Here is a 25,324-nt window from a genome sequence, read left to right as displayed (position 1 = left end):
CTTCATGTTAGTCACCCCTATGGTAGGCCCACGGGCAGGGTGCATTGTAAGTATAAGGTAGGACACGCCTGACCAAGTTGGCATGTCCTAATAGTGAATTACCGCCATCTTCGTTCTTCACTATTGCGAGGTAGCCTGCTCTCCATTAGTTAGAATGGGCCGCCGGGATTATAAATGCGATGATCCTAGTTGGCTCGGGGAGCACGGTGCAATGTCGAGTTTGGTATCCTTGAACTCGGGGTTTAATTACGCATCCGTTGGTGTGGATGGTTTTTGGACTCTGGGTTTGAAAATAGCACTTTTAGAAAGTGTCTATTTTCTTGTCTAACCATTTCTGGTTTCTGCTGGTCTTGCGTGTGTGTGACAGGAGCTGGGTGGCTCCACAGGTCTGGATGAGTCAGTATGGGATGAGTGGGACATTTGCGTTGAGAGTAGGGGGAGAGTAGTTGTTGATAGCCTGCCCTGCCTGATACAATGCTGGCTCCACCTCCTGCCAAGCGGCTGATGGCTCTGTGCCTGCCATGGACGATCCTAGCCCCACCTCCTGCCAGGAGGCCGATAGCTCTGCTCCTGCCAGTGGCAATGCTGGCTCCACCTCCTGTGGGGCGTCTGAGGACCCAGCCCTGCTCAATGAATAGGCCAGGTGCTTCCGCCTGGCTCCACCCACAACAGACCCAGGATGTTGGGAAATTCCCCTGCATGGACAAAGGGATCAAAGCCGAAAAGGGGTATAAGAGAAGGACCCCTGAACCAAGAAATTAGATCACTTCTGACAAGGAACCCTGTAACCAAGGACAAGAGGCCTGCTCATCTAAGGACTTGCCTACCCCTTCTGCCAGTGTGCTGTTTGCTGGGGGGAATCCTGCAGTGCTTCTTTATTTTTGCCAAGGAACCAGGAGAGAGGAACTGTGTGTGTACTCTCACGCTTGCTAAGAAAATCTCCAAGGACTGGAAGAGTGCCAGTCTCCTGCTGAAGTCACAGCGCTAAAGGACTTCATCTGCTACAAGTGCTATTTGCTGGAACCTGTGAATCCAGCACATCTGAAAGAACCAGCAATCTCGACGCCGATGGACGTCGCCGAATCCAGCTCGACATCGTGAGTAACGGCTCCAGTGTCCCGCTTCCTCGACGCCGGCCGCCGGGCCCGATCGACGCCAGCAGGAACGCCAGTGAGTAGTGAGTTCGGCTCCAGCTCCAAGGGACCTCGTGTCTGCACCGCTGCTGATCGCATCGACTGCGTGCCCTCTCGACGCCGTGAGCGCTGCTCACACTTTGCAACCGCATCATCGACAACGACGCCTGCTGAGGCCTGATCGACACTGAAGACGCGACGCCGGATTGCTCGACGCCGCTGATCATCGGGTGCTTCATTTTCCAAGGTACTGCGTTGTTGGGGGTCCGTGTGACTCCGGGCTCGACGTAGCGCTCCTCGCGGCCGACGCCGAACCTTTGGATTAACTTTGCCTCGACGTCGTGTAGCCCCCGTGTGGGTTACCTTGTTGCTAAGAACTGTGTTTCCAAGAAGAAGATTTGCTTTGATACGAAAGACTTTGTGCTAAAGACAAAACTACCTTTGAACTATTTTTCCCTTCCCAGAGTATTCATCAAGATTGTGTATATTTTTTTTCGTTATTTGGTCTTGTGCTAAGCCTTATATAAAAATCCTTATTTTTATAATACTACTGTGTCGTGTCCATTTGTAGTGTATTCACTTTATTACTGTATGTGGTCATAAATGCTTAATGCACAGCCTCCGAGATAAGCCTATCTGCTCTGCCAAGCTACCGAGGGGGTGAGCAGGGGTTATCAAAGGGTGTGATCCCCTTGCCCTGACTAGAAAAGGTGTGTCCCTATTTGTCAGAAGTGTATACCTCTGCCAACTAGAGACAGCCGGTTCTAACATTGGTGGGTCAGCGGTGAGGATTTGAACTTTGCATTTATGACCCATGTGCAGTGATTAGTGTGCGCTACATAGTGAAAGCAGACCATAGCGCAGCCACAATCTACTTGGAAGGATTCCATTTTTGGTTCTCCGCTTTTCTGAAGCTTGATTTTTTTTAAACACTGCCAGTTTTGACCATGAGTGACACCGGAGTCACTACCCCTGTTGTTGTCGTGGAGGAATTCGACAGGAGCGAAGATAAACGTCTACAAACTGGAGGAGCTGAAATCCTTTTGCAAGCAGTTGAAAGTTCCTACCAAGGGCTGCAAAAACAAAACGGAATATCTCAAAGCATTGGAGGCCTGGTTAGAGTCCAGAGATCCCACTGATCCGATGGTGGTACCGCCAGTGGAAGGGGAAGAGGAGGCGCCAGCGAATGGGCCTGAGTCCTCTCCCGGAAGCAGTGTTTCCTCCAAAGGTCTTTCCCCTGAAGAACGAGAAGAAAGGGCGAAGGAGCGTGCATACAACATGGAAATGGCAAGGCTAAAGATCGATGGGCAGTTGGAGTTAGAAAATGCAAGAGGTAGAAGAGAAGCTGATTTGGAGACCAAAAGGTTAGATTTTGAAAGAGAGAAGTTAGCTTTGGAGCGTGATACCAAGTTGAGGGAGTTGGACATCCAAGCTAAGAAGTTAGAATTGAATCCCTCTGGTGGCAGCATCCCATCTGGGCCTGCAGAAAGTAGGTTTTATTTCCCAAAAGATGTGATAAAAGATTATCATAGGAACGAAGATATTGGTCAGTGGTTTAAAGCATATGAGTTAGCATTGTTGGCCCACCAGGTCCCAGAGAAGAATTGGGGAGCGGGGTTGTGGGGTCGCTTTGTGAATGAGGGGAGAGATACCCTGTTAGACATGCCTGTTGAGGATAGGATGTCGTATACTCATATGAAAGATGCTTTAATGTTGCGGTATGGCCTAACCCCCGAGAAGTACAGACAAGCTTTTAGAGAATGTAAGAAGTTGCCTGGTACGACGTGGGTTGAATATGTGTCTTATTTTTGCAGAGCCATGGATGGTTGGGTAAAGGGCAGCAAAGTGGAAAGTTATGAAGCTCTTTATGATTTGTTTGCTTTGGAGCATTTGTCTAATAACTGTTTTCCAGAACTGCGCCAGCACCTTATTGATAGCAAGATATCTAACCCTAGAAAACTTGCTGAGGAGGCGGACCGCTGGGTCAGTACCAGGGTCCACAAGGGTCCAGTGGGAGACTCAGCCAAAGGTGGGCAGGATCCCCAGCAGAAGAGTGGGGGGGGACAAGGGTAAACAGAAGGAGTCTCAGAAAGGGCCCCAAAGTAATCCCCAAGGGAACCAAGGGAAAGGTTCCCAGCCTCCCCCTGAGAAGAAGCCAGGGGCCCGACGGGTAAACCTGTTCATAGGGGCCCCCTAACCTGCTACGGTTGCGGGCAGGTGGGACACCGGTATTATGACCCCCAGTGTCCCATGAAGAATTCGAATGCACCGCCGCGTGCACCCCCCCGTCAGTTGGCGAGTGTAGCCCTGGGAGGGGAGGAGATGGTTGTCCCTGGTGGGAGGGGTCCCGCAGAAATGTCCCTGGTCTCGCTAGGAGACATGCAAATGGTCCCTCCACCTCCTCTGCCTAGTAACATTAGTAAATATAGGCAGTGGGTGACCATTAATGGCCATAGAGTGGAAGCTCTCAGAGACACCGGAGCAAGTGTGACAGCTGTCAAGTGTCACTTGGTGTCCAGAGAGCAGGTGGTTCCCCACGCATTCTACCCTGTGATAGCTGCTGACAACTCCCAGAAAGAGTGTGAGGTAGCTCAGGTTTCCTTTGAATGGGGGGGAGTTTCAGGTACTCTTCAAGTTGCTGTGAGGCCCGCCATGCCTGTCGATTGTCTCCTGGGCAATGATTTAGAAGACTCCTCCCCTTGGGCTAAGGTGGAGAGGGAGACGCATTTGAGAATGTTGGGTGTGCCAGAGTGGGTGTGTGCAACCACTCGATCGATGACAGCGAGTAAGGGTGTTGATGGGGTCCCGGAGCCTGAAAGTACGGCCCAGGACCCAGCTGTGAAGAGAAGGAGCGGGAGGCGCGGGAAACCGGCCCCCATAGTTCCCGTGGTCCAGGAGGAGGTAGACCCTGAGGGGGATGCCCTGGAGCCCACAGGGGAACAAATTGCCGAACTGGAAGACCTGCCCGAGTTGACCCATTGGCAGCAGGATGGTGGTCCCTCCAGGGAGGAATTCTGTGCCGAACAGAAAGTGTGCCCCTCTCTTGTGGGTATGAGGCAGCAGGCCTCAGCCCAATCCTCAGGTGATCAGTCGGGGTCACATTTTGTGTACTGGGAGAACGACCTCCTGTATAGCGAGCCTAAGGCTGCTGAGCCTGGGTCAGCCCGTGTGCTGGTGGTACCCCAGCGCTTCAGAGCCTTCCTACTGGGTTTGGCTCATGACGTTCCGTTAGCTGGACATCTGACGCAGGACACGACCTATGAGAGGCTTGTCACCCATTTTTATTGGCCTCAGATGCGAAGGGATGTAGACATCTATTGTAAGACTGGTCACACTTGCCAGGCAAGTGGGAAAAGCGGAAGGAATCAGAAGGCTCCCCTCCAACCTTTTCCAGTGGTCAGTACCCCCTTTGACCGGGTGGATATTGACATTGTTGGGCCCCTGGACCCCAAGACAGCCCTGGGCAACAGGTTCATCCTGGTCTTGGTGGACCATGCCACACGGTACCCGGAAGCCATCCCTCTCCGAACAGTGACGGCCCCCGTGGTGGGACGGGCACTGATGGGTGTTTTCTCCCGGATGGGGTTCCCCAGAGAGGTGGTGTCAGACCGGGGCACCAACTTCATTTCGAACTATATGAAGTCTCTGTGGAAGGAGTGTGGGGTAACCTACAAGTTCACCACTCCTTACCACCCTCAAGGGAATGGGCTGGTTGAAAGATTCAACAGGACCCTTAAAGGCATGATCATGGGTCTTGAAGAACCAATGAGGCGGAAATGGGACGTCCTCTTGCCATGCCTGTTGTTTGCTTACCGAGAGGTGCCGCAGAAGTCTCTAGGGTTCAGCCCCTTTGAGCTTTTGTACGGTCACCCGGTAAGAGGGCCTTTGAGTCTGGTCAAGGAAGGCTGGGAGCAATCTCCCAGGAAACCTCCCCAGGATGTATACAGCTACATGCTGGCCTTTCGGAACCAGACTCGGCGCTTCAGAGAACTTGCTCAGGCAAATCTGGAGGCCAGCCAGGAGGAGATGAAGCGATGGTACGACCGGAATGCCACTCTGGTAGAGCTTCAGCCTGGTCAAGAAGTATGGGTCATGTCCCCTGTGGAACCTTGTGCGCTCAAGGACAGGTGGACTGGACCGTTTAAGGTTGTGGAGAAGAAGAGCGATGTCACCTACTTGGTGGACTTGAAATCTCCCAGGAACCCCTTGCGGGTCCTGCATGTCAACCGTTTGAAGCCCCACTTAGAAAGGTCCGAAGTGGGCATGCTCCTAGCTACAGATGCTGGAATGGAGGAGGAGAGTGAGCCTCTTCCTGACCTCCTGTGTGCTAAAGAGCAAGACGGGTCAGTGGATGGTGTGGTCCTCTCTGACACACTGACCCTTGAGCAGAAACAGGATTGTCGCCACCTGTTGGGACAATTCCCGGATCTGTTTTCCTTGGTTCCGGGTGTCACTCATTGGTGTGTCCATGACGTTGACACCGGAGACAGCCCTCCTGTGAAGCACAAGGCTTACAGGGTGACTGACAAGGTTCGAGCATACATTAAGGAGGAGGTCTCCAAAATTTTTGCGTTAGGGGTGGTTGAGTCCTCTAGCAGTCCTTGGGCCAGCCCAGTGGTCTTGGTCCCGAAGGCTGCAGCGCCTGGTGCTTCACCGGAACTCCGGTTCTGTGTGGATTACCGAGGACTCAATTCGGTCACGAAGACTGACGCGCACCCCATCCCCAGAGCTGATGAGCTCATCGATCGGTTGGGGGCTGCCCGGTACCTTAGTACGTTTGATCTAACGTCTGGGTACTGGCAGATCGCCTTGACTGATGGGGCAAAGGAGAGGTCCGCATTCTCCACACAAGATGGGCTATACCAGTTCCGGGTGATGCCCTTTGGGATGAAGAATGCCCCTGCCACCTTCCAGAGGTTGGTCAACCAGGTCTTGTCTGGACTGGAGGATTTCAGTGCCGCCTACCTGGACGACATCGCAGTGTTCAGCGCCAGCTCGGAGGAACACTTGCACCACCTCCAGGAAGTGTTGTTGGCCCTGCGCAGAGCAGGCCTCACAATCAAAGCCAGTAAGTGCCAGATTGGGCAGGGTTCGGTGGTGTACTTGGGGCACCAAGTAGGGAGCGGCAAGGTTGCCCCCCTGCAACCCAAGATTGATACCATCCTGGCTTGGGCGCCGCCCAAAACCCAGACTCAGGTGAGAGCCTTCTTAGGACTCACGGGTTTTTACAGGAGGTTCGTCAAGGATTACAGTAACATTGTGCACCCCTTGATGTCGCTGACTTCCAGGAAGCAGCCACGAAATGTGATCTGGACTGATGCCTGTCAAACGGCCTTCGACACCCTGAAAACTGCAATGTGCACAGCACCTATACTCCAGGCACCCGACTTCTCGAAAGAATTTATCGTCCAGACGGACGCTTCAGAGCATGGCGTGGGGGCTGTTCTAGCTCAGGTGAATGAAGAGGGCCGAGACTTGCCTGTAGCCTTCATCAGTCGGAGGTTACTTCCCAGGGAAACGAGGTGGAGTGCGATAGAGAGAGAAGCATTTGCTGTGGTCTGGGCGCTGAGGAAGCTAAGACCCTACCTGTTTGGGACTCACTTCCGGATTCAGACAGACCACAGGCCCCTCAGATGGTTGATGCAGATGAGGGGTGAGAATCCGAAACTGTTGAGGTGGTCCATTTCCCTACAGGGGATGGACTTTACGGTGGAACACCGCCCTGGTACAGATCACGCCAATGCTGATGGTCTGTCCAGATTTTTCCGCCTTAGTGATGAGGACTCCCTAGGTCAAGGGTAGTTCTCCCCACATTTCAGCTGGAGGGGACACGTGTTAGACCTGACATCATTGGCTTGAGTCTCTCCTCCATTTTTTTCTGTTTGTCTCCACTGTTTTACGATGTTTTGCTGGTATATGCTTTGATTCAGAAAAGGGGGTGGTGATGAACAGAGTGTCTGAATTAAGCAGACCACTCTTACCCAGTCCAAAGATCAGGGCTTGATCCATCACCGTTATTTATCTCACTGCACCATCCCAGCTCAGAACCTGGCTATATGCAAATCAGTCTGTCCCTGGCCCAGTGCATCATGGGAACAGGGCAGACTAAACTACCAAGCCAATTCTTCACCAGAAAGGAGACAAGCTACCGGGGACCGGTTTCTGGCATTTCAGCCTTCTTCGGCCCGGCTTGCTTGAATCCTGATGGTGCAGTGAGAAAGGGACTCATGTCGGAGTATACCCTGCCACACCTATAGTGGCCAAAAACGATTCAGAAAAGGGGGTGGTGATGACCACCCCCTTTTCTGAATCGTTTTGTCCACCATAAGCGTGGAAGGGTATACTCAGATGTGAGTCCCTTGCTCATTGCACCATCAGGATTCAAGCAAGCCGGGCCGAAGATGGCTGTAATGCCAGAAACCGGTCCCCGGAAGCTTGTTTCCTTCCCAGTATAAGAATTGGCTTGGTAGTTTGGTCTGCCCTGTTCCCTTGACGCACTGGGCCAGGGACAGACTAATTTGCATATAGCCAGGTTCTGAGCTGGGATGGTGCAGTGAGCTAAAAAACGGTGATGGATCAAGCCCTGATCTGTTGACTGGGTATGACTGTTCTGTTTAATTCAGATACTCTGTCCATCACCACCCCCTTTTCTGAATCGGTATATGCTTTGGGCGCTGTGCCACTGCTGATCAGTGCCACAGCGCAAGTGCTCCCTATGTTAAATTGATGTATCGATTGTATCCATGTTTGGCTTATTTGGTTTACTATCAGTCCCTAGTCTAGTGCACTAGGAGTGCCGGGGCTTGTAAATACAAATGCCGCTCGTGGGCTTGCAGCACGTGTTGTGCCACCCACAAGAGCGGCCTCGTAAAAGAATGTCTACGGGTCGGTCATTGCGAGACCCACGTGCAGTCTGGTACTGTCACGCGGGCTGCGCAAGTATACCTACTTGCCAGCCCCTCAAACCTTCCCTTGACTTCATGTTAGTCACCCCTATGGTAGGCCCACGGGCAGGGTGCATTGTAAGTATAAGGTAGGACACGCCTGACCAAGTTGGCATGTCCTAATAGTGAATTACCGCCATCTTCGTTCTTCACTATTGCAAGGTAGCCTGCTCTCCATTAGTTAGAATGGGCCGCCGGGATTATTAATGCGATGATCCTAGTTGGCTCGGGGAGCACGGTGCAATGTCGAGTTTGGTATCCCTGAACTCGGGGTTTAATTACGCATCCGTTGGTGTGGATGGTTTTTGGACTCTGGGTTTGAAAATAGCACTTTTAGAAAGTGTCTATTTTCTTGTCTAACCATTTCTGGTTTCTGCTGGTCTTGTGTGTGTGTGACAGGAGCTGGGTGGCTCCACAGGTCTGGACGAGTCAGTATGGGATGAGTGGGACATTTGCGTTGAGAGTAGGGGGAGAGTAGTTGTTGATAGCCTGCCCTGCATGATACAATGCTGGCTCCACCTCCTGCCAAGCGGCTGATGGCTCTGTGCCTGCCATGGACGATCCTAGCCCCACCTCCTGCCAGGAGGCCGATAGCTCTGCTCCTGCCAGTGACAATGCTGGCTCCACCTCCTGCGGGGCGTCTGAGGACCCAGCCCTGCTCAATGAATAGGCCAGGTGCTTCCGTCTGGCTCCACCCACAACAGACCCAGGATGTTGGGAAATTCCCCTGCATGACAAAGGGATCAAAGCCGAAAAGGGGTATAAGAGAAGGACCCCTGAACCAAGAAATTAGATCACTTCTGACAAGGAACCCTGTAACCAAGGACAAGAGGCCTGCTGATCTAAGGACTTGCCTACCCCTTCTGCCAGTGTGCTGTTTGCTGGGGGGAATCCTGCAGTGCTTCTTTATTTTTGCCAAGGAACCAGGAGAGAGGAACTGTGTGTGTACTCTCACGCTTGCTAAGAAAATCTCAAGGACTGGAAGAGTGCCAGTCTCCTGCTGAAGTCACAGCGCTAAAGGACTTCATCTGCTACAAGTGCTATTTGCTGGAACCTGTGAATCCAGCACCTCTGAAAGAACCAGCAATCTCGACGCCGACGCACGTCGGCGAATCCAGCTCGACATCGTGAGTAACGGCTCCAGTGTCCCGCTTCCTCGACGCCGGCCGCCGGGCCCGATCGACGCCAGCAGCAACGCCAGTGAGTAGTGAGTTCGGCTCCAGCTCCAAGGGACCTCGTGTCTGCACCGCTGCTGATCGCATCGACTGCGTGCCCTCTCGACGCCGTGAGCGCTGCTCACACTTTGCAACCGCATCATCGACAACGACGCCTGCTGAGGCCTGATCGACACCGAAGACGCGACGCCGGATTGCTCGACGCCGCTGATCATCGGGTGCTTCATTTTCCAAGGTACTGTGTTGTTGGGGGTCCGTGTGACTCCGGGCTCGACGTAGCGCTCCTCGCGGCCGACGCCGAACCTTTGGATTAACTTTGCCTCGACGTCGTGTAGCCCCCGTGTAGGTTACCTTGTTGCTAAGAACTGTGTTTCCAAGAAGAAGATTTGCTTTGATACGAAAGACTTTGTGCTAAAGACGAAACTACCTTTGAACTATTTTTCCCTTCCCAGAGTATTTATCAAGATTGTGCATATTTTTTTCGTTATTTGGTCTTGTGCTAAGCCTTATATAAAAATCCTTATTTTTATAATACTACTGTGTCGTGTCCATTTGTAGTGTATTCACTTTATTACTGTATGTGGTCATAAATGCTTAACGCACAGCCTCCGAGATAAGCCTATCTGCTCTGCCAAGCTACCGAGGGGGTGAGCAGGGGTTATCAAAGGGTGTGATCCCCTTGCCCTGACTAGAAAAGGTGTGTCCCTATTTGTCAGAAGTGTATACCTCTGCCAACTAGAGACAGCCGGTTCTAACAATCCTTTAAAACATTCGCAATATTCATCTAAGTCAAAGGCCGTGGCTTGAGCCACGCAGTCTAGACCGTCGAGGTCAGGGACATACATCTTGATACCAAAGAGAATTTCGTACGGGGTCCGCCCACCCAGAGACCTTCTAGGGAGATTGTTTAGTGAACGCTGCACGCCATTAAGGTGGCCCAACCAGTTTCTGTCAGTGCCTATAACTCGAGCTGTCAAAGATTGCTTTAAGTCACGGTTCATTCGCTCCACTACACTATTACCCTCAGGTCTGTACGGAGACGAAAACTTGACTTGGATCCCCAACGAAATCATAGCATCCTTATACGCCTTAGAGGCGAAAGCCGGACCCTGATCCGAATGGAAGGTACCACAGGCAAAAATCCTTACAAAGACACGCAAATCTCTTATGACAGTCCGTGAATCAGCACTGCGATGGGGCCATACCCACACAAAGCGTGTGCATGAATCAACTGCTACTAAGATGTACTTATACGCAGTATCAGAAGAAAAAGGACCGCAGTGATCCAAATAAACGCAACCCAGTGGTTTATTAGATATGTACAACTGTGTCTGAGGCGGACGCGCAGCAGTCGAAGGTTTAATCTGCTGGCAAATGTCACATTGAAGGACATAATCGCGCGTCTGTTTGTACAGTCCCGCCACCTGAACCTTTGTTGTAGCTGAGTTACAGTGGCTGAGACGCCCGCATGCGCAGACGCCACACCTTCATGCGCCGCTGTAATCAAAGTAGCTCTGCGATCCGAGTTGGGAATCAACCGCTCCCCAACATCAGGAATTTTCACATAAGGAACCTTATTGGGACTTGAGTGGTATGTGTATTTCGAAGGGAACCCCGCAGGATATTTACCTCCCTTCTCAGAGGCAGCTGCAGCCGCCAAGATGTCATCATCTATTTTACTTTTGGACCGTGTAACTGCTGCAACTAAATATTTTGATACTGCAGATTTCGCCGCTTCATCAGCAAGTGAGTTACCGACAGCGTGGACTGCTACACGCTGATGGCCGAGAGTATGAATCACAAACATAAGTGGCAACTGCTCTTTAAGCTCAGCCACTCGGACCCAGATCATTTTATGTTTTATTGTATTACCCTTGGAATCACGAAAGTTGTTCTGAATCCAAAAGAACAAGTTCTCATTGTAAGACTGGACACAGTAGTAGGAATCACTTACGATTAAAGTCGTCACACTAGGATCTGCATACTCTAATGCAAGCATCAGCGCATGAAGTTCTGCTAATTGTGCAGTGCAGTCCCCTAGTGTCTGCATGTGCACGACACTGGACATGAACTCATCGTTCACCATGGCACCGACCACAATGGCGTATGCGGAAACGTTGGCATGTTTAGAGCCATGCGCAACCTGCGCCGAACCATCAGTGTAAATGATGCAATGGAAATCCTCCAGGGGTCGCATTGCTAAAGGAGCCGGATGAACGAATTCATACTGTAAGTACTCCTGCGACCGTAATGAGGCGTCAAAAATAAACGTGACATCCTGGGATGTCAAGGATGCAGCCCATTGTATCCACCGAGGGTGCAAAGCTTTGGAATTTGGTACACTGGCTTTCGTGACTGCCTCCAAGGCAGGACACGGGGTAACAACCAACATGCGCTTTCCCTGTGACAAGGCACGTTCCTTAAGAATTGCCATCTGCACAGCCGTCAAAACTTTCTCCACAGTGGAAAAGCGCAACTCAGCCGAAGTGTACAAGTGTGACTTGTAAGCAATAGGTACTGTGTCTCCTTCATTAAAAGTCAGGTACGTGAAACCTACCGTCCCAGGGATAATTCTTATAACCAGGTTGGTCTGATTATCACGAGCCAGTAAGAATTTAGAAGCGAGCAGATCAGCTTGCAAAGACTGCAGAATAGCTGAATGCTCAGACAGCCAGCATGATTTGGAAAAAGATGGTTGTATCAAAGCATACAACGGCTTGATACGCTGGGCATATTCCGGAATGTATGTTCTCCCGAAATTCAAGAAGCCCAGTAAAGATTGTAATTTTTTCAGTGTTGTCGAAGCGCGTAGTTGTGCGCATTTCTCCAGGAAGTGAAGAGCCAATCCCTTTCCCTCATTGTTGAGCTCGTAGCCCAGAAACAACACTGTGTACTCTGCAATGTGCGATTTTGCAAAGTTGAATTTGTAACCTAAGTTGGCAAAGGTACAAATAATCCAGTTGACTCGACACAGATGCTCCCAAAGTTCGTCGTCTGTTAGATATATGTCATCCACATATGAACAAGCATCCGGGTCAATTCTCTCCAAAAGAGAGACAATGCGGGCAGTGAAAATCCCAAGACTATTCTTATAGCCCATAGTCAAACGCTGAAATTGCTTTTAGACACCGCTGCAAGTAAAGGAGGTCCATTGGGAACTAAGACCATACAATCTACGGGCATAAAAACCATTGCAAATGTCAAGCGTGGTTTTAAACCGCTTACACACAAGACTATTCACTAGAGCAGAGCCGTGGGTATTCTGTACTGCAAAGTTACGGCAATGCGAGTTTAAATGCCGGTAATCCAATACCAAACGATATGAACCGTCTGGCTTGTTTACAGTAAAAAGAGGGTTATTCATTGGTGACACACATGTTTCAATTACACCTTGATATTCTAATTGTTCAAGGATAGCCGCGACGGAAGCCTTTGCTTCACGCCGGATGGGATATTGAGGTTGAGGTTGTGGCTGAGACCGTAAAGGAATCTCGTGGCATGGGGACAATTTATCCCAACCACATTGATTGCGGTACACAGCCGGCGCTAGAGCCAGAGCCCACTCTTCTGATAAATGCAGCGCATCCTCTTTCGAGACTGTGTTCGTGAAACTGGGGAGGATTACCTCTTCCACTCGCGGAGCTGCGAGCACAAAAGGTGGGGGCCAGTCAGCCTCCGAAAGCAAAATGTCATATGTAGACGAAAGATTTTCCCAAAATACCCCTTTTATGGTTCTATGTATGTCACCCTCGATTAACAGGACAATTTCAAAAAGTCTATCAGGGGGAGTAACTCTTGTATCAGCTGTTTTAATCACAACATAAGCATCAGTCGCTGTCACCTTCAGTAGTGGACGCAGGGCCTCTCTCACTATGGTAATCTCCGCCGCGCTGTCCAGCAAGGTCAGAGCCCAAGTCAGATTCCGAAGCCGTGTTCTCACTATCTGTGGCATATCGATGCCCTGTTAAGGCTGGGACTTTCTTCTTAGCAAACTGCAGTCTCTTAGGCGTAGAGCCTTCCTGTTTTTCTGCACTGTTCCTCGGGCGGGGCTGGTCACGTCCTTACTGGCCACCCCGACCTCTGCCGCCCCCTCCACCATCGGTTGTCGGGCCGATGAGTCCTGAAAGGAACGAGGAGAGCCTTGGTCAGAAGCCTGAAATCGATCAGGAGTTTTAATCGTCGCGCGATCGCGCAAGTCATAAACACGTCCCAACTGCGCAGACAATGGAGACGCAGGACGAGAAGTCTGGGTTTGTTGTTGTTCCTGTTAATTTCCCTGTTTCTGTTTTTTAGGCCAATTTTGTTTTTTGGACTTGGGCTGAACATCTGTTTCCGAAGTTTGTCCCTGAGGCTTAAGACCCTTACTATTACGACTAACGGTTTTATAAGCCGCCACAATAACTTTCGCTAACTGTCGGGGTTTCTCGGCATCGGTAAGCGCCGCCAACGCGTTAGCAACCTGAAAGTTCACCGCATCCCCTTGACATTAGCAAGGATTAGATTGCAAACTACATCAAAGGTGCCACACAGGCGCATGCCCAGTTCTACCACAGACTCCGGTCCGTGACCATCTTGAACACGTTTAAGGACCGTAGACAGCACGGACATAGACGGGGTGCCGTAGCATCTAGCATAGACCGCTGCAAAAGTCTTACCCCAGGTCTCACAGTAAACAAGCTCAGGGGTCAAATCCTTCGGCAAATTTAGCGTAAGAATCCGGTGTTTTTCACCAGGAGTCGTATTAGGAAATACAGCTTCCAGCTGGTCAAATTTCTCGGCAAGCCAGAAAGGAAAATCATTCTTATCCTGGGGCTTCTTGCCCATTACAGCATTGACCATGACGGGACTGAGTTTCAAACCACCCTGTACTGCTGAAAGCGCCGCACCCCCCGGGGCTCCAACCGGAAGATTACGGCCCATGTAATGCACTAATTGCTCTAATCACGGCTATTGCGACTACATGTAGTCGTCGAAGTTCAGCCACGTTACAATTGCCGTGTAGAGGATGAGGAGTAAATCCAGCCAAAACAGGCCAACTAGCGCCTGGAATGGACAAAGGACCTAACCTCGGAGCGTTCAAAGAATGGGGTAGGGCGCCACCAAACCAAACTCGATAATGCCAAACGTCAATAGGAACTTCCTGTGCCCTGTACGGACTATACTCATTAGGTACAGCCGTGGGAGTGTATGTGTGGAACACACCAGAATTCGCGTCCACCTCCGGAAACGTCACCCACGAATAAAACAGTTCGTAAGGGTAAGCAGCATCCGCACTCACCACCATTATCACAGCCAAGCCTTCCAAAGGCACATTGTACATCCGCAAATGATCTCGCACCGCAATGAGACTATGCTGCGGAATGTCCACGGCAGCCATGACAGCACAGGAAATATGAAAAACAAAGTTAACTTCGTAGCACAACTGGGTAGTAATTCAAGGAAACCTTTTTAGTAAGAATCAAGCTTGAAAAGACCTATTTCAAAATAAGGAGGTTTTTCCGACACCACTGTTTTCCGGAAACGGCAGTGAAGGGGTTAAGGAATGAATGATATACTACTCAAGTGTCATGATATAAGGCCAACAACGTATGGGCGCCATGTAGCGGGAATTCCGTTCTCCTACAGAACTGTGCATAGAGACCTGGAACCTCGGTGAATTAGGATGGGCCAAAACTCACCTCAGTACCCAAAATCCCCTTACTGAGCTAGCTACAGTGTCTCATTGGTCATAACAAACTCCCAATGCTTAGACAGAACAGAACATGAACTTAGATTACCTCCGGTATCGTGGAATACATGAACACTCTTTCGTTATATAATCATTGCAAACCAGAACATGGAGTAAATGAGGACACGTGCATGTTTGAAATATTTATTTACTAATGCATGGTTCTCAAACGCAGTATCTTGTACAATACTAGCAAACATATTATAAGCAACAAAGTTATCAGCATAGTTATTAGTCCATAAAAGGCGAATGGTGACAGCATACTAAGATGCTGAAATGAATAGGAATTAACAACGCCTAATTCACACCCTCCCTATTTAGCATAGTATTTTATATCTATGAAGGTCTCATTTGAGTTTTAGCAGGGCGGGCCCATACCTCAAAATCTCAGTGGCAGAGGATCACATCATCTTCCACAAGCTCTCTCCATGCGAAGCACCATAAAGTGTGTTACGTGTGTATTCAGCACAACAATATAAAACCCGCCTAGAGCCAGATTTTGGCAGCAGCATGTGTGTTATGTCTATGGAGGTGCGAAGATCAGACCTCACAACAACATCGTGTCGAGTTATCCTTGCAGCCTTCAGCACTCACTGTGCAGACAGTGTACCGAGCAAAACTGATATCAGAGCAATAACATATTATTTCTCAAGTAAATCACGAAGCTCTTCTGGGTTGAAAGCTAAAACAACAATTATGTGTTGTGTGCAAAATGAGGCAGAAAGGTAAAATGGTGTTTAAACATTTAATAAGCTCATGCTAACTTAACACAGTATATAGAAAAGAATTAGCTATATGACAGTAGATTGGTGAGAGAAGGCGAGCGGGTCCGATGATTAAGCCAAACATGCTGTCCGTCCTTGCCTCTCCTGTGTCTTGGTCCCCGTCCGTGAAGGAGATGGAAGTGGAAACAGCAGTATCCTTGTGTGGAAATGCCCCCCCTCCCACACCTTGGCTTCTGAGGGGTAAGAGTAACCCCCAGCAAAAGAGTTTGCCGAATGAGGACCAAAAAAATAAAATAATAATCATTTCATCTCCCATATAAATGAAAAGCAAAAGAAAGTCCTCTTCTTTGGAAGGTAGTGACATAAGGGGTGGGGGTTAGAGGAATTTTGAGGCAAGACTGGATGGAGTGGACTCGATCTGCTGCTGCTTGTGATGGCAAATCTTACAACCACCCCTGTCATGGAAGGAGCAGTATGTTTCCTGAGGATTCTGGACTTGTTAAGAGGGTTGTGTCTGCCAGGACCACTGAGCTCTGGAATAGCCCTTGAATTTCCAGTACTCTTGTTGGAATTGATTCACTGGTGACAGGTCCAGCGAGACGGCCATAATGCTGTTCCTGGAAGGTTCTAGGGAGGAGTCAGTCGTCTCTCCGAACAGCTGCTCACCTTCAAAGGGCATGTCCATCAGAGTAGCTTGGAAATATCCTGAACAACAAATTAAGTACATCCAGACGTGACAGCATAGTCTGCCCGCAGGGCCCATGAATCAAGCAATTGTGTCCATGGACTACAACTCACTTTTCAGAACAAGCCATCATTACCAAATCTGAAAATGTCTTCATGTATTTCTGTAGCCTTCAACCACCAGTTTAGCCAATTACCACAAGGCATGGACAAATTGGCCCAGCAGGCATTTCGCATTCATCTTAAAAAAAGGTGAGACTGCTTGACACAAACCCTTCCGGACAGCATCCAGTCTCTTCGGACTCTCTGTCGCAGGTCCACTAGGAAACACATTGGGGTACACTCTGCAAAATGAAGCCTGAACCACCAACATCTCTGGTGACGAATGCGAGGAAAAACATTTTAGATCACCTGGAGCTGGCCTATGGCATCTGGCAGTTTTCCTGTGGCTTGTTGGACACAAGAAAGAATTTTACAAAGCCAAGACAGGCTCCAGTAGTGCCTTTTGAATTGGAGCGGACTCTGCAACTGAGGAAGTAGTTTGCAAGAGTTCCATAAAAATTGTAATCTTTGGTTGCTCAGATTGAGGCATAAGTCTCGGTTTTCGTATCTTTATTCACAAGTGTGGTGAAGGAGGATAGTTCCTCTGCCGGAGACTCAGAGGGGTAAGACATTTCCACTTCTGGAGCTGTCTCTAAATAACATGCATTCTGTAAGTGATGGTAAGGGTCAGCAAGTCAGAGTAGGAAGGCAGGAAAAGATTTCAGTTCTCAAAATCATCATACACCTTATCAAAAATGGTTATGTTTCCATAGCTGAATAACTCCCCCATTCAGGTAAATTTTCGGGCTATATGAAGAGACTGTCCCTCAAGGTAAGTTCTGACCTTCTTGTGCCACCTGGATAATTTCAGCCACCTTCAAGCACGGCTTCAGTAAAGACGCCATAGGTAACAACATGTATGGCACTTGACCAACAGGATATGAGGCCATTCAGAACTTTCTTCTAGGTGCGAAGTGAAGGCACAGAGTCCGAAGTTGACAGGATCTGGGCACCAAGCATGAAAGGGAAGATCTACCCTTGCAGAGTGGCACAGAGGGTATCGTAGCCATACCTCAGATGTCCAACATGTCCTGGCAAAAGGCCTGGAACTGCGTGGGATCATCAGATGAGCAGGTAATAATGGCTGGATTTTTGGCAGCCTTGGAATTGCATCGATAAATGAGCAAGAGCCCAACAACAGGAAATGGCATCAGGACGGTAAACGGTCTCTAAGAACACGATTGATTTTGTCATAAATTATAGGATTTGTGTTTCCTAAAGCACTTATGTTGGGAAATGCCCTGTCTGAAGGGTCACCCCAAACCTTTTGCCTTCCTCCTACTCTTTTTGCTTAATTTAGTTTTGTTGGCTTTAGGACTCTGAGCATTTTCCCGCTCCTGACTAGAGCTAAAGTGCACGTTCTTCCCCCCTAAACATGGCAACATTCGTGTACACACAATTGATATAGTTAGTTTACTTTTAAGTCCCTTGTAAAGTGGTATACCCTACACCCAGGGCCTGTTACCTAAATGCTACTAGTGGGCCTACAGCACTGATTGAGCCACCTACACAAGTAGCCTTTCAAACCAGTTCAGGCCTGCCATTGCCGTGCCTGTGTGTGCAGTTTCCTGCCATTTTGACAAGCCATTTAAAACCCTTGGCCAAGAGATTAAACTCCCTTATTATTAAACAAGTCACCCTAAAGGTAGGCCCTAGGTAGCCCATAGGGCAGGGTGCTGTTTAAGTAAAACATAGGACATATACTGGTACGTTTTGCATGTTTTAGTAGTGACAAAGACCCTAATTTGTTTTTCACTATGGGGAGGCCTTCTCCTCTCATAGGTTAGCATTGAGAATTCCTTAATATACTTTAAAGCTGTGTGCACTTCAAAGATGCTTCTTAAAAGTTGCCCCCACTTCAAAGGAACAATTGGGTATAAGTATTGGGGCAATGACCCATTAAAAACTGTACACATCTGGACTTGTGAAGAACTCTGCCAGGAGTTAAGATTGCTGTGCTACAAGGACTACCACTTTGCGTCTCTGCTGTTCTGGAAGAACTGCTTTTCAGCTTTGCTGTGCTGCCCTGTTACCTGTTCATCTGTGCCCTGCTGAGGATAAGGACTGCATCCATCTCACTTGAACCCAGAGCGACTCCTAGGGCTTTCTGGCTTGCCCCTATTCTGAAGATTCTGGGGCATCAAAACTTCCTCCAACCCTGCAACAGCACCTCGACTATGCCATTGGTGAGTGAGTCCTGCCCTGCCAAGTGGTGCCAATCCAGTCCTGGGCACTTGAAAGGTGACTTTTGCTGTACAATACTGTCAAAATCGACGCAGTGGTGGCCTTGCCCAGATTAGAACTGATGAATTGCCCTCGAAGCAGGAGCTGATCAATGACATTGCTCGACAGACTGTGTGGCACGACGATGGTGGACAGTGCGGCTCGACGACGAAGCAGTGCCTGCATAGTAAAGGGGTTTGCCGACTACGCCTTCATCACCTGTCTGGTACGGAACCGATGCATAGAGTCTTCGACGCCGACACTTGCTCCATCCAAGGTACTTTTACAATGGGACTTGCAAGAGTCCTGTAGCCGGCTTGCCCTCTATTGCGGTCGAGCTGAACTTTGGGTTTAACCCGGTCCAGCATGACCTCAAGTAACCCCTAAGCGCTATTTGCTTCTAAGCACGACTTTTTGATGGATTCTTTTAAAAAATTCACAATTACAGTTTAACTTATTGGAAGTTTTGGTCTCTTTTTACTCATAAAAATATCATCTACTTTTCTAAACCTGTTTGAAGTATTTTTTAGGTGTTTTCATTCTGTTACTGTGTGTGTGTGTGTGTGTGTGTGTGTGTGGGTGTGTGTGTGTGTGTATGTTGCACAAATACTTTACACATTACCTCTATAGATAAGCCTGACTGCTCTGTGCCAAGTTACAAGAGGGTGAGCATAGGCTATCTCTTAGTGTGTATCTAGCTTACCCTGAGTAGAGTGGTGGTTCCTGCTTGTACAGGGTACATACTCTGACAACCAGAAATGCCATTTGTAACAACTTACTAATTACAGTCTGTGTTGTAATGGTTGGATTCAATACACCACTTGAACTAAAATCAATGAGATTCGCCAGATGTCAGGGGCTCAAATCAAAATCGCTAACCCTGTGGAAGGTTCTACTGAGCGCCAAGTCACCATCACTGGATCTGCTTCCAACATTAGCCTGGCACAGTACCTCATCAATGTCAGGCTTTCATCAGAGACTGGTGGAATGGGAAGCAGTTAGAACACCAAGGCCTTTCTCAGAATTTTGCTCCCTTCCTGCTGTTCATTTACCCATGATCCATCTGTGTAGTTTCCAAGCAGTCTGCAATTCCAGGTTTTAACTAGTTTGTAAATTTCAGTGGAACGCACTCCCCCTGAGCCTCAGAGCAGAACCACACCTCCTACGGTTCAGGAAGTCTCTCAAAACCCTACTCTTCCCCTGAGCCATCATCACTCCTGACTATCTCCCCTTGTGAGTAAAAGGTTCAGCGCTGGGATACCCTCGGGGTGACTACGCGCTCTAGAAAAACCTTAAATAATAAATAAGCTGTTGTGTGGGTCTGTTAAAACGTTCAATTGTAGCACCGAGGACATGATTTGAACCCCAAATCTTTTGTTTGAGAACTTTTACCTAGTTGTTTTTGAACTTGAGGAGAATTTCTTTGGTGAAGCATTGCAATAAGGCTCTAAATCGCATTGGTAAAACAGTAACTGACGTGAGAGTGCAGGTTGGTGCTTATTAGGTGACCCCATGTCCAGGAGCAGTGCTTAATTTGTTAAAAGAATTTTAAAATAAAATAAGTGCCAAGGCTCTCGTCAGGAGGCCACAGCAGCGTGCACCACACATTGCCCCTTGCCATACTGCCAATTATAGTACTAACACGACTATTAACCATCACACTCCAACAAGTGTGCCAATTTCGACTATTCCAGGCCCCCAAAGCTATAAGAATGGTTTGGGCGGCAGGTAGAAGTAATTTTTGATATTGAATTAATAGTTAACTGCTTTTGTGGTTTTCTCTAAATCAGCCAGACAGCGCCACCTTGCGGCAGCCTATCTAGGAAGCTCTGGTGCTGACAATTAAGTGCTGGTGCCAAGCATCGGAAACCACTGGCTCAAATTAAGAACTGTCCAGTAGGCAAAGTCATGGTTGGAGCCACATCATGGAACTGTAGAGATATAGCCGGTGTAATGCTTTTCCCAACTATAATGGCACCTGGGGATTATTGTTAAAATGAGGATTCTGCAGAAAGATACAGCCATCAGAATTCCTCATCATGAGAAGCTTAGAGTCATAGTGTTTAGGGTGAAGTTTTGTCTTCCAAAGGTTTTCAGGCTCATCGTAGGATCCCATTCACCAGCGAGCACTACCTGGGGGAGTCACTGCTTCTAACAACTGTGAAACTGACATGTTTGAGACTCCTCCTGGTTCTACCATTGAACTTGGCAGGAGAATGGACCTGAGCTGGAGTTACAAGGAATGACAACTGGCTCCATCCCCTATTGAGAACAATATTCTAAAATAGAGCAGTATCTTACCTGTGAACAACCTAATATCCATATGCTACCCGTCACCTACCCAGCATTATTAATTGGTGGATTATAAGTGACTCTTAAAAAATATTCATTAACCAGTGGCTACCTCCAGTACTATAGCCGGAATGAGTTTAAAAAAATTACATTTGTCACTGAACTGGTAGTCAAACAAGTCAGATAGGTCAACATTGAGCTAACAAGTAATTCCTAAAGCTCCCTAATCGTTAAGGAATCAATACAACCCCAAGCACAGCGTTATTATATTATTTGATTATCAACCACAGCAAGGAAATCTATTCTCACAGGGGGATTAACATCTAACTGAAGTGTAAGCATCAAATGATAATGCTGTCTCATAGTATGTGGAACAATGTCCATATACATATAATTAAAGCTTTCCACAAGGTCTTATTTCTCAGTGTTACAGTGTTGATGTAAACAAATTAATGCAGTTTCCAAACCTGAAGGTCTCTTTGGTCCTTTTTATTTTCCAGGTTAGGATTCTTCAGAATGAACTCATTAAGAACACTGTCAAACGTAAAAGTAACAGAATTATAATTTGACAGAACTGCAAATAATAGCATACAAAAACAGAGTGCCATAAAATCCCAGGGGCCTGACAGCAGGGAGTAGGATAGTTCGAGGGCTAGTGTGAGTAGGGGATTCTCATTTTGGCTCTGTTAGGCTCTTACAGGGCATTCTAATGAAAGCCCTGAGCTGTACTATCAAAGACTGTAAATCCATGTTATGACCTAGAGCGATAAGGACAAAGGGTGCACCCAATAGTACAGTTCGGTAGAAAACCATCTTTCTAATTAACTATTTGGATGAAGGAAGAAACCCAACAGTATTTCATTAAGTTTAATTCAGATAAAGAGATCATATAAAATTCAATAAAGCTCCCCAGGGATACTTTGTGTTTTATTACTCTTATTTCATAACCAAATGAACACGACAACAAATCGTCAGAAAACAAAATCTGATTTACATTTTCTTAAATTAACCTTAACAATCATTTGATATCCGCAGCAGAGAATAATTAAGAAAGGTTTATCTCAGCAAATGTAATACAGAGAAGCCTATGCATAGGGTTTGTGTTCCCAGCACTTGATGAACATACAAACATATGTGCAAAGGTCTTTCACCTCGGCCCCTCAAGATGCAACTCCAGCATACAGATAAAGAAACACTGAATGCATTCCCCATCATAAATATTTATCAATGTAAAAAACATTAATAACGTGGCAACTTCAGGTTGAATTAGGACTGTTGTAATGTTTTTTTCAAGATGGTTTTGTGTGTATGTTTCCATCGCAGAGAATATCTGGTCAAACCTGGGAACATGGCTTGCGTAATTATCGAGATGTTAGAAAGACACATGATGTGGAAGAGCTCAACAAAATAATTGTTGCTCTTCATACAACTGTCTCAGAAATGTTTACTCACCTGCAGTTCATACCCTAGCATGCTTCGACAACCCGTGATAAATACAACCCTTTGAGCACTTGTCTAAGAGGGCAGCGAGGGCGAGAAATCACAGGCTTCTCAGGGAGGCAGCATGGGGAGCTCACATTCTGCACTCACTAGCCAACCAACAAATACATTAATTTCAGTGTCCAGCCCAGTGCTTCTCTTTTCAAGAAAGAAAGTACTTTAATCGCACAGTTGTACGGTTCCCGTCCCAGACCAGTAAGTCACCCTCGAGCACGTCCCTGTTATCACTGCTCATTGTATCCGAACTTTTGAACCAGTATCACTGGAACAGACTTGCAATACCATAGGAGCATGCAAATCAGGTTCTCCCTTGAATGCCTGCCCCCCATGATCCTCCACAAAATCATAGATAAGGTCAATCCAATCATAAATCAGATAGTTAATTCCTCTCTAAGTTCAGGTACAGTGCCAGAAGGATGGAAGCGTTCACTGGTAAAAACACTTAAAAAGAACCAAAAACATCGACCCCCTCGGTGCTCTCAAACCTCCGTCCCATTTCACTGCTTCCCCTGCTAGGCAAAATCACCGACAAAAATCATACACAAAGAACTAACCAAATTCATTGAGGTCACTTATATCCTCCACCATCAGCAATCTGGCTTTCGTCCCTATCACTCCACAGAATCGGCACTCCTGGAAATAACGGACACACTAAAAACTATAGCGACAAAGGCAAAAAAACGGTTCTGATCTCACTTGACTTGTCTGCCGCGTTCTATACCATCTCGCACGGTATCCTCCTGAAGAGACTCTAACTCTGCAGCATCACAGGCACCGCTCTGGAATGAATAAAATCATTTCTCACTAACCGCAGACAAGCTGTGACCCTTGGCACTTTCCTTCCTGTGGAACGCAACAGAACAACAGGAGTCCCACAGGGCTCGTCTCTGAGCCCACTTTTGTTGAACATTTATACGACCCCACTCACTTCCCTGATAGCATCCTTTGGAATTGAAGTTACGTCCTACGCAGACAATGCCCAAATGATCCTTTCTCTAGACAACAATCCTACAGACACCAAACTTAACTTTAAATGCTGCCTAGCTGAAGTCATCCAGTGGATGAAGGACAACCACCTTAGATGCAACACAGACAAGACCGAAATCCTTCCCATAGAGAAAGATGTCTCATTCCAGCCTTGTAAATGGTGGCCAGAGGGAACAACACCTCCGCCTGACATGGTCAAGGTAGCCAAAAATTTAGGAGTACAGTTCGATACTGCGCTTTCCTTCCTCCAACATGCAACAGATGTAGGAGGGACCTGCTTTAGCCTCATCAAATCGCAAAAAAAACTTTCATCTAATTCCACTTGCCGCAAGGAAATCACCACCCCGGCAAGGAAATCAGTGGCAGTGGTCCTGATTTTCTCGCACCTGGACTGCCTTCTGGCAGGAGCCAACAAATCAACACTAAAAAACTCCAAGTTGTCCAACACGTGCCGGAGCGTTTAGTTCTAAAACTCCCATGAAGGTCCTCGGCATCAGCAACCTTAAAAGTCCTTCATTGGCTTCCACTGCACAAGAGAATACTCTTTAAAATCCTCCTAATCATCTTTAGAACCATGCTTAAATTAGGACCAAAGTACCTTTCAGCATGGAGCACTCCCTACATCACAACCAGGACCCTTAGGTCCTCGCCAGCCAACCTCCTTAAACGACCCATTTTGAGATGTAAAACAAAAGGAGGAAAAACAGTGGCTGCCTTGAGGACAAAAGCCTGGAACCTTCTGCCAACTCATCTAAGATTGCTAAAAACAGAAACCCAATTCAGGAAGGCACTGAAGACTTGGGTATTTAGCGCCTCAGACGAACTCTGTCTTTCACTCATTTAGGATTCTTCGGGCCCCCTCTCACCTCCAACCAGTGCCAGGATGCTCCTTTCAGAGTGGCAGTCAGCGCTCTACAAATACCAAATTACATTACATTACAAAATACAACACAATGAAAATAATTTGAGTAGTCAGTGTCCATAAGAAAAATCCTTTATAAAGACTTTACACCATCTCTGCTCCCACTACTACTCTCTCTTGGTTTGTCGCCTAGCTGTAGCCTCCTTCCCCCTTTGTAATTTTTGGGGATGGCATGAATCCAGCAGAGGTGCAACTTTCAAGCCCACAGTCAGTCTTTTGAGTCTTATCCCATCCTGATGGAAAAAGTTACACACTTTTGGTAAGAATCTTTCTGGTGGATACTCCATCTACCTCCAAATTCCTCGCCTTCGAATATCCCAGATGCTACTCTGGATCTGTAAACTTCTGTCATAGCTCTCTGGCACCAATAGGGGGTGTTGGCTCAGACTGGACACCAGAAAAGGATTACTGGTGACATTACTGGAGCCATATAGCCTCCATTCTTGTGCACTGACATCGGTTCCACTTTTTAACTGCATCGCTTGAGGCAGGGATGGGACTAACACCTAGACAAAAAAGATGCGTAGCAACAAATTTAAGTGGCATCGTTTTATGAGGCTTTCAAATTTTCTTCAGAAAAGTCAAAAGGGTCGGACCAGTGAGGAATATGCAGGTAAATAGAGAATCTACCAGAAAGATTGTTACTGAAGGTAAGTGACTTTTTCTTGTGATAGATACTTCTTCCTGTAGATTCTTCACTTTTGAACACAATCCCAAGCAATACTCATCTGTAGGAAGTGGGCCTGAAGGAAACTCTCTCAAACAAAGAAATCCAGTAAAACTGAGCAGGCAAAGTGACCCTCCCTCCTTACTTCCAAAACCATACCATAGTGATCTGCAAATATGTGGATGGAGGTTCACTTTGCCACTTCATACATGTCTCCAACTGGTTTATCTCCAGCTAAGGCC

At 47.8% G+C, this 25,324-nt stretch overlaps 1 protein-coding gene across 2 annotated transcripts in view; it reads right to left on the bottom strand.

Moving 5' to 3' along the window:
• Window positions 1-25,324, bottom strand: part of DOP1A (DOP1 leucine zipper like protein A) — a 1,079,867-nt gene that overhangs the window by 230,746 nt on the left and 823,797 nt on the right. For both annotated transcript variants that reach the window (XM_086926553.1, XM_086926552.1), the window contains one exon: window positions 21,474-21,540. In XM_086926553.1, coding sequence (XP_086782679.1) covers window positions 21,474-21,540 — 67 coding nt within the window. The remainder of the gene's footprint in view (window positions 1-21,473; window positions 21,541-25,324) is intronic.

This window comes from Lissotriton vulgaris, chromosome 6 (genome assembly GCF_964263255.1).
Source record: "Lissotriton vulgaris chromosome 6, aLisVul1.2, whole genome shotgun sequence".
Classification (NCBI taxonomy): domain Eukaryota; kingdom Metazoa; phylum Chordata; class Amphibia; order Caudata; family Salamandridae; genus Lissotriton; species Lissotriton vulgaris.
The sequence above is the reverse complement of the archived record's forward strand: the minus strand, read 5'-3'. Positions and strand labels throughout refer to the sequence as shown.